A 9,923-nucleotide genomic window follows, 5' to 3' on the forward strand; every position below is an offset into this window, starting at 1 on the left:
TTGACTGCCTGCTTACTATTGTAGTTAATGGTGAGTTGCCACTGACCAGGTTAAAGTAAAGGATTACTTACTGATGAATGGAAAGGATTAGTAATTAATGTCTTTCAGTGTTTTTTAATTGAATACATTACAGATTATTTGAAAATGCGTCTATCTGTTAGAGAATACTAACCTGGTTTTGTTATAGGCCTTGTTCATATGCGTTCTCCTCTTGCATGCAGTTTCACCCTATCTGAAAAGTCTGTCCATGGTGGCCGCCAATAAGCTTCTCCATCTATTGGAGGCCTTCTCGACCCAGTGGTACCTCTTCTCCGCCAACCAGAACCACCACCTGGTCTTCTTCCTGCTTGAGGCGTTCAACAACATCATTCAGTACCAGTTTGATGGTAAAGCATCATTATCAGCTGGGTCATTGTAATGAAATGTCTTTGGGAGTATAAAATAATTCCAAATGTTGGAACAGGTGATGTCAAGGGGATTATACAGTAGCATTCAGTATTAGCCACCTATTGAATTCAGGTCAGGAATCCAAGTACAGGTCTGTTATCAAGTCTAATTTTGATCTAACTTGCATATGACCGCTGGTGAGTCTACAATCATAGACACACACAAACATAGTCATGCCTACATATTGACGTATTTACATTTTATTTCCCCTGGTGTAATCTTTTTTTTGCTTGATGAAGAGATCCCATTGTTTTGAGCCAATTTGAGTCCATCACAATTGTATTGGTTTTGTGATGTCCTCCCTTTATAAAAAAAACTGAATTCAAATGACTGAATGTTATGCTTGTCTCACGGCTCTTTTATAGAAGACTTTTTCTTGTCCTACCTCTTGTTTTTCTCTCAGGTAATTGTAACCTAGTGTACGCAATTATCCGCAAGCGCAGTGTGTTCCACCAGCTGGCCAACCTGCCCACAGATGCTGCCACCATCCACAAGGCCCTTCAGAAGAAGAAGAAGACGCCGGACGGCATCTCCCGGACCAGCTCTCAGGAGACGGTATCCATGGAAGGCTCCACCCCGGCCGTCCCTGCAGAGCCAGGCACACTGAAGGCCAGCCTGGTGGCTATCCCAGGTGCTGTACCCACCGAAGCCCAACACATCACCTGCACACATAATCTTGATCCGTCTCTTCCAGGCTTTTCAACCTATCACCTAGACACAACTTCTTCTACCTTTTTCAGTTTCATTTAGAGAGTCATAGGAGAATATGAAATGCTATAATACAATCTATTCACACAGTGACCTTTGCAAAATACCTAAGTATCAAATTAGCATAGTACTATCCCACATATTACTATCACTAATGCATTATTTTATAAGAAAGTGAGGATTTGCACAAGTGTTTTTCATGTGTTGTTATGACATAAATTCATCATCCCTGATCTCTTCTCATAAAGTATGACCCTGACCTGTTTCTCCTGTAGCTATTGACAAACTCACAGAGAAGTCCCAGGTGTCAGAAGATGGCACGATGGTAACAGTGTCACGCATGGACTCTCCTCCTAAGCCGACGGAACCGGACCCCAGTGCCAGCGCAGGCGCCAGCGACACAGAGTCCAACTCAGGGCGAGACAATGAGGTGGGATACACACACAGAAAGGATTGTGTAGGAGTGTGAGGGTAGTGATTTCAGTAGTAGACGTATTTGTTCTAAGCAGATGCAGTCAGGCATTTTGATGAGCTTTACAGTTTCGCTGTGACGTGTGTTCGTGACTGCGCGTCTGTTTCCGGGGCAGGATGTTTTTTACACGGAAGCAGAGATGGAGAGGCGTCGACGGTCCAGCACCTCCTCCTCCGTCTCTTACTGGAACCCGACACCTGAATGGGTAGGCAGCGCATATACAGCAGTGCAAAGCCACGTGGAGTTCCTGGTGAATAGTGTCGCTTGCTAGTCCTGCACGTTTGTGGGTTTGCTCACTATGTGTGTGTCGGTCCTCAGGCTCTGTCCTGGAAGGCGAAGCTCCCCCTGCAGACCATCATGCGCCTGCTGCAGGTGCTCGTCCCACAGGTGGAGAAGATCTGCATTGACAAGTAAGGACACACTGACCCTACAGTGCTCTCTGTACATCTGATGAAGCTTGGAGTGTAAACCACAGAAACAGTTCGATTTTTTACGTTCAACTGAAAATGTGATTAATGCACGTGCTTGTTCGTAATGATTGTTGATGTGTTACATGTGTGATGTGTATTTATTTAGCAGAAACTGTTATCCATAGGAGTCAAATCCATGTTATTAGCTTCTTACTGTAGCAGTTAAGCTAAAGGACCGTGTGTTAGACTCCATTTTTCTGTTTGGTCTGTTAAAATAGATGTTTGATAACTGGCCGTGTGGGTAACTGTGGATGTGTTTGTTGACCGGCGCAGGGGCTTGACGGACGAGTCAGAGATCCTGAAGTTCTTGCAGCATGGCACTCTGGTGGGCTTGCTGCCCGTGCCACACCCCATCCTCATCCGCAAGTACCAGGCCAACGCCGGCACTGCCATGTGGTTCCGCACGTATATGTGGGGCGTGGTGTACCTCCGGTATGACTGTGTGTCTTGGTGTTTTGTATAGCTAAGTGGAGCTGAATGTTATGTTGTCCTGTGTTCCACAGTGTGTATGTGGATGGCTGAGTTTGGGTGTTGTTTTTGCCAATGTCCTAATGATCCCACTTCTTTCTCTCCCTCAGCAATGTGGATCCTCCGATCTGGTATGACACGGACGTGCGTCTCTTTGAGATCCAGAAGATGTAGGGTGGGAGAAGACCAGCTGTCTGTCCACGACCAGAGGAATGGCCGCCCTAGCATGACCCTCCCTCTTATCGCCTAAACCTCAGTGTGTTGCATCTTACACTCTTCTCTCCCTCTCTCTCCCTGCCTATTCTATACCAACCCAGCCTTTTCTCGCTCTCAGTGTACCCTCATGTTAAGTCATCCATTTTGCCCCCCCCCCTTGTGCTTTGTAATAGCTCTGTACGCCTCTGATTTTCTAACCCTACACCCCCCACCCTTTCTCCTACTTGCTGCTCTCTGTCCTCTGTTGGCCTATGGCACACCAGATTCTCAGCCTATATTTGGCCAGCAGATGGCAGCGATCCTGTTACAGGAATCCCATTTCCCTTTCCTGAATTCGGTGCAACACACTTTTTATGTAACTCGAAATTTACTGTTTGTATTGTTTACCAAATAAGGATTTTTAAGATAACGGATATGTTACGATTAACAGAGTTTATGCGTGCGTTTGTGTGTCTGCGTGTGTGTGTCTATGAGACAGAGATTTGCCTTGAGGCTGGAAGCTCGGCAGTGTCTCAGCATCTTTTGTGATTATTATGGGCTGTGAGCTTGCTCTTGTCCGCGTTTAAAAGTACAAACCCAATGCTGAAGTAGATCTGTGAGGATGCTACTTATGCTTCAGTAGGCTTGCAGGCTTTCCACATATACCTACAGCTAACACTTACACTGAGTGCACACTTCTCGACTTGATGATGTGCTGTCGATTCTCCTGGCAGCTTTTGAATGTTTTGGATGATAGTACATCTAGAACCTGCCTGCTTTGAAGTAAGGTAACCCAGCTCTTACTTGAAGCTCCCTATGGATAAAGGCTGTTCAGTCAGAACTGGGTGCTGTTCACCCTCTCCGTGTATTGTGCATTCAGCAAAAAGAGACCAATGAGGACCATGCGCTTGTGATCTCATAGTGTGTTGAGCAAACACACAGCGTGAACTCTTTTTAAAGAGCTTGATATTTAACACTGGCAATTGCACTGTCAAGACCCATTTTGTCTGCATTATTATTTGACTAATATGACCTACTGTAAATACTGTGCTTGAAGTTTAAAGTAGTATTTTTGTCTGAATATATACAAATATATCATAAATTATTCCTTAAAGATGCGAGAGATGTCAATGTGTTTTTATTTTGTGATCATCTTACACAACCATACCAGAGAATTCACATCTAGAAACAATTTACTATGACTATTTTGGGGAGGAGGGGCTATACAGCTACTTTTAACACACAAATACACACTGATACAAACAAAACAAAACGAAATTTGAAATTTGATTACTAGTTGGGTAAAAAAGAGGAAGAAGGAACATGGTGATTGATAAACGGCTGTCCTCACACAAACTCATACAGTATATAACCGCTTGCACAATTGTGTACAGTCACCATATCCATCACAACACAAAGTTAAATACTTAAACAATGAGGCATACCCATCTCTCTGGTTGAAGAAAAGTCTGATTGCTTACAGTACATACATACTGTATACATTGTCTTTATCAAAGGATCAGTGCTTTAAATTGGTCAGCCAATTATTGAAGTGTGTATGTCTGCGAGGAATGCAACTTCATTGCTTGAGTTCAGGAGCACAGAGTGTTACAACACTAATTAAAAAAAAAATAAGTTATTCATTTATACACATTCCAGGCAGACAAACACAACCCACTCTGGTCTGGCAAGTCACCTATCTACATCTATGTTCATGTACACAAACAAAGAAAATAATATCTATTCTACAAGACCCCTAGCCAGCCGTTACCAGACAAGGCCAATTGAAAATAAATGGTATAGAAACAGCAGCTCTTTGAGGATTAGAGCAGGAATATGAGATAGGGATAGCACACTGATGACTGACAGAGAATATTCAAGTTCCAAAGCTTAGAACATTTTTGTTAAGATAAAACAATGATCGGAAGAAAGCATTTTACTCCCATTCTGAATTTCATGGTGGGGTAATGTCCTGTTCCACTTTTATTATTATTGAATGCTGGAGAGATTGCCCTTGGAGTGAGGGTGGGGATCAGGAGATGACGAAGAGCTCAAACAGACCCGCCACCGAGTGCATACGGTAGAAGATGCCAAATGGCAGGCCAATATTCACCACAGCTACCCACATATACACCTCGTAGAAGTTGTGCCCATGAGGGTTTTCAAACTGTGGCCGGGCACCAAACGCTGGCATGATCCATAACTGTGGACAGAAGCAATAAGCAATATCATCTTTACAGTTGTAATTATGTAACGTTATATTATTGAAGGAAGTTTAGCTGATTGTGTGATGGAGGATATATGTATAGTATGGGGACTTACAGTGATGTTGCAAAGCATCAAAAAGGCACAGATCTCCTTCAGTGCCCGTCTCTTCCAGTTCAGACGTGCAGGACTATAAGTGTGTGGAAGTGTGTGTGTCTCTGAAACATCACTCGTCACGACAGTGCCAGACTTTGACACCATGAGTGTGCTGTCGCTGTGACAGCGCGTGGCGAGCGCGTTAGCGAACACCTGCGAGGGCATGGGCGGGTACGGTTGCCGGTGCAGCCCCTCGATGATGAAGCCGTTCTGCAGGCACAGCTGAATCACAGCCAGCACGGCGCTCACGAGGTTGAGCACGTCCAGCTCGCCCTGCGTCCCCGTCGCCACTACCGCCACGATGGTGAAGTAGCAGATGGAGAACTGGCCCATGGACGCTCCCAGCAGCAGCCCCACGTCCAGACTGCGCGTGGGGTTCTTCCCCGAGACGTGCTCTCGCTGGTCCAGCCCGTAGAGGACCCAGCCGGCCAGGGTGGAGGCCGACATCATGGCGTAGGCCAGTGTGTTCATGATGTAATGCATGCGCAGCGCCTCCTCCCTCTTGGCCTCGTCCTCTTCCTGCACGTCCACCTTGTAGACGATGAAGGTGACCAGGCCGGCCACCAGCACCAGCAGGCCGTTGACAGGGCCCAGCAGCACGTCACGCAAGTGGAAACGCAGCCGGTGGTGGTGGTGCTCATCCATCAAGCGACCCACGTTTTTCCACATGACGTAGGTCATGGCTGAGGCGAACAGGCTGTACTCAATGTTGAAGGGGTACAGGTAATTAGAGGCCTGTTCAAAGATGCCGCAGGCGGAGTGGCTGCACTCACAGTTGTCTTTTGAGCTCACTGCAGAAGGAAAGAAATGAGATACAATACATATGAGTGAAATACTTCTCCAAGTGTGTAGTGTTGGTGAAGTGAGTGTGTTTGTGAAATTCAAAAAACGTTCACACATGACAAACATTATTTAACACTGCCCATTTGGTTTCAGTAAATCTTAAAGTTCTAATGTGACTGGAAATGATGCCTTGCCCATGAAGGTAATTTCAAATTCCATGAGAACCTGGAAGTTTGGTTATTCTATAGAAATTGTTGTTCATGTTGAACATGTTGAACTGAACTTGTTAAACTGAACTTGAATTGAGCTTGTTGAACTAAAAAGTTACACATGTGCTCACCTCGCATTGCATTGCTGCGAGAGATTCTGCTGGTATTTGATGTGGGAATCACTGTCTGGTGCAGAGACTCTTCAGTCACTGCTGTCATCCACAGCATCAGATTTGTGGAAAAAGTCAGCATCAGGCCACAACTAAAGTGAGGTAGACAGATACACAGACAGATTCATTTTGATTAACACGTGTCCTTCCTATTAGCCACCTACTTGTCTCACTATGTAGTGTTGTCATGGCATCACACCCCACAGAAATGTAAGAGTCTTTTAAAAGCATGACATCAAATATATCACCAAAACATGTCTGATCAGTGCCAACTATGGTACTGTTGGTGCTTGCTAGTCTTACTGTTTTTCAATGTAAGTTCGCTAGTTTTATCCCATGATCAATATTTTCATGACTTGCTTCTTTAAAATTAGGTTAAAAAAAATTACAAGGAATTTACACTAATTGTATAAACAGAAGTTTTATAATGTCATGTAAGGACTAAAGTCATACATCTATTCTTTTTTTGCTATTTTCCCTGAGAACACTGTGTGCTTGGTGCTGTTTAGCTGCAATGTGTGCTTTACAGCACTTTTATCAAAGTAGGCACACAGATAGGCACATTCTATCTTGTGTCATGCAAAGAGAGTGAACAGAATTCAATGTGTCTGAAAGGGTTTTATTCAGGAAAAGGAAGCAGTCCTTTCCATAATTCTAAATTAAATCTTAAAGGCCAAACCCCCCCTGTAAAGCCCTGAAATGCCCCTCCTTGTATCACCATGACGTGGGTTGAGTGATGGTAGCAGACCTACCGGCTTATGTTTCTCTGGAGCTGAACGCAGTCCTTGGCATGGAGCCAAAGAAAGTACGTCTAAAAGAAAGTTATGGTGATGCATTGTTAAAAGAGTATATCTAAATGTAATGCATTCTTACATTTTGTAACTCATGCCAAATCATAAAAAAAAAAAAAAAAATGTTTCAGACCCAATACAATTTCAGTTTTACTACTATATTGCACAATACATTGTTTCTAATGTTCAGTGATAATTGCCATACTACCAGTATCTATAATACCTTTTCTGTTTTGTATGTGTATTATTGACGGACATTATGACCGGCAAGATTTTGATTTATCATTCTTTTAATACATTTCACCAGGCAAAAACCGGTGAAAACTGTCTGACTGAAACGCCGGCCTCAAGGTTAATATGAACTTTTTGACAGTATTAAATAATCAATGTCAACATTGTAAACTTATTAAGCTTTATTAGGCTACCTCTAAAAGCTAATTTCCTGCCATTGGTGCAACAATCATAATATTTATTGTTTACTGTACCTGGCCGACACAGCAGTAGTCAGAAAAAACAGGTTCACATTGAACAGTAAAATTGGACTTCTTTCATTAATACACAATCCACACGTGGTGCAGCAATGTAAATTATTCATATTACAATTTTTTTTTTAAATGGTGAAAAGAGCAACTGCTTTAGTTAAGTAAAAACACTGGATGACTTACCTGTACAAAAATGAACATAGCCTGAACGATGGGGAAGACAACCTTAACAGCTGAGTCACAATGTAGATAGCCCACATAGTAGGCAATCTTAAAGATGTCCATGATCAAACTGCATAAGCCAAAAAGAACAAGCCCCCCTGCAGGAAACAAACGAGACCAGAAGGTATCAGAGGTGCTATGATTCATCTCTGGTCCGAATTCAACTAATTTACCTCATTTCAACTTCATGACTGTATCTAAGTGACTTTCATGTTGTAACTGTAAGTACACATTTTTTTATTAAATTCGAGGTAGGAGTCCTTAAATTAGGGTTGCTTTGTTTTCCTTATAAAAGTAGATTATGATGTGAAAGGTTTGTGTTTTCTAAACCAGAGAAAGTTACATTTGAAAGTAAATCTTAAATCCAGCTACAGTGTACTATATCTGTACTATCTGTCTGTCTGTCTGTCTGTCTGTCTGTCTGTCTGTCTGTCTGTCTGTCTGACTGTCTGTCTGTCTGTCTTACCCCTGAGCCAGATGGGGCCAGCATGGCCATCCTTGTACAGCACAGCATGATCCCCACGGGAGATGTAGATGATGTAGTAGACCATCCAGCAGGAGCTAAGGATCATGATGGTGATGAGGTAGACCTGCAGGTGGGTGGTGGTGATGCTCACCGTGTTGAAGACGCTGGCACTGACCATGGCGCAGCCCAGCAGGATGATGTTGAGAGACACCAGCCCTGACAGCAGGCAGCTCCAGTTACATGCCGGGTCCCGGGTGGCTGGCGCAGCAGAGCTGGCCCAGCTGGACAGGCGTAGCCTGCGCCCCGCAAATGTGGAATGATTGGGGACGGGTGGTGAGGAGGAAATCCTGGGCTCCTCTTCATCTTTGGGTGTCATCCTGCTGGAGTCAGGCGTGAGTCCTGAAGCTAGGCACATGGTCAGTGAAATGCCCCTTCAATGGCCTACCTCTTTTGTCAAAGCTGCTCTCAAACTTCCCCTGAACAGTTCTAATTCACTGGCTCAGATTGAAGCCACAGCCAGATACCCTACCTAAACAGCACTGGTTAAAACTCACAGATAACAGTATTTATTCAGTGGGAGCATTCAGCATGGAGCACAGCTCATGTGATGAGACAAGAGGAACAAACAATACAGCAGATTTTATCTATCAACAAATACTGGGCTTTTATCCACCTATCTAAGGTACAGCCCTAGGTTTCGGTGTTTCCGTGTCATACTATTTCCTTTTTAATATTCTCTGTGTAAATTTGGAATAGCAAAACCATTAATCATTTTAGCTTATGGTTTCAGTAGGCTCACTCATACACTCATACTGCCCTCAGGTATACTGCATGCCCTCCCCATACCACGGAAGCACAAATATGATAAACATTTTATAAACCTCTCCAAATCTGGCACAAAAGTTATTGGTTAGATTTAACAACTCATCTGCTAAACTGAAGGATATGCAACAAAAACAGGTTTATATTCAGACACTGGTTTCACAACTTACCTGTGCATATGTGTGTTGGCTGTTCTTTGTTGGAGAGGTCTTGGGACCCTCCATGACATTTATACCCACAGAAGTGTCCACTAAAGTTTACAACAGCCACATAAAATCAGTGTCATAAAAACAATAAACCCTATCTATATCTTATACAACTTCAAATCTCTGGAACACTCTTTTCCCATCATCAAACGCATATTGTATCAATTTATGAAGAGCTTTAAAGATGTTTTAATCACCCTCAGTGTAAACAGGCAGTGCATACGGAAAAGCACTCTCCCAGTCTAGAATGGCTTTAGGTTGAGCCAGAGCAGACAACAAAAGGAATGGAATGGAATGAGATGTCACTTACAACAATTATGACCTCACAAATACTTATTCTATACTGTTGGAATGGCAGAGAGAAAACAGTGATTGTAGAGGAGAGACTGAAGCAGGTTTGAAAGGTGAAATGTGTTGGCTTATATGGTATATTTGGGATAAAGTTAGCACGATTCTATATTTGGATGTAAATTCGTAATTTTATTTCAGTAGAGGAATGTCTAACTTAAGAAATTGAATTCACAGAAGAAGAAAAAAACAACCAGTGATATGAGTCGTAACATGAGTTGTGATATTTTATAATTATTGATGTCTCAAAAAACATTCACATCATTCATTTATTCTTAAATGTAGGCTATGGATAAAGCTTGA

The 9,923-nt window shown here is 43.1% G+C and overlaps 2 protein-coding genes across 4 annotated transcripts in view; one reads left to right on the plus strand and one right to left on the minus strand.

The window, feature by feature from the left end:
* The window catches only part of hid1a (HID1 domain containing a), a gene marked incomplete at its 3' end in the record, with an annotated part of 10,500 nt that extends 7,761 nt beyond the window's left edge, over positions 1 to 2,739 (plus strand). The window contains exons 12-19 of one of the 3 annotated variants that reach the window (XM_080856374.1): positions 1 to 30; positions 222 to 386; positions 851 to 1,078; positions 1,431 to 1,618; positions 1,743 to 1,832; positions 1,946 to 2,037; positions 2,371 to 2,529; positions 2,676 to 2,739. The exon at positions 1 to 30 is cut by the window's left edge and continues 49 nt beyond it. In XM_080856374.1, the coding sequence (XP_080712500.1) occupies positions 1 to 30; positions 222 to 386; positions 851 to 1,078; positions 1,431 to 1,618; positions 1,743 to 1,832; positions 1,946 to 2,037; positions 2,371 to 2,529; positions 2,676 to 2,739 (1,016 nt within the window). The remainder of the gene's footprint in view (positions 31 to 221; positions 387 to 850; positions 1,079 to 1,430; positions 1,619 to 1,742; positions 1,833 to 1,945; positions 2,038 to 2,370; positions 2,530 to 2,675) is intronic. The other 2 variants (XM_080856375.1, XM_080856376.1) reach the window with 2 other exon arrangements.
* A 2,053-nt stretch (positions 2,740 to 4,792) lies between these two features.
* Positions 4,793 to 8,659, minus strand: otop2 (otopetrin 2; the record flags this gene model as incomplete). Its single annotated transcript, XM_080856764.1, has 6 exons — positions 4,793 to 4,963; positions 5,083 to 5,912; positions 6,245 to 6,375; positions 7,036 to 7,094; positions 7,740 to 7,876; positions 8,245 to 8,659. 6 exons carry the CDS (start codon positions 8,657 to 8,659, stop codon positions 4,793 to 4,795), a joined length of 1,743 nt encoding a protein of 580 aa, XP_080712890.1.
* Between the last annotated feature and the right edge of the window lie 1,264 nt (positions 8,660 to 9,923).

Source organism: Sprattus sprattus, assembly GCF_963457725.1.
Source record: "Sprattus sprattus genome assembly, chromosome: 18".
NCBI lineage: Eukaryota > Metazoa > Chordata > Actinopteri > Clupeiformes > Clupeidae > Sprattus > Sprattus sprattus.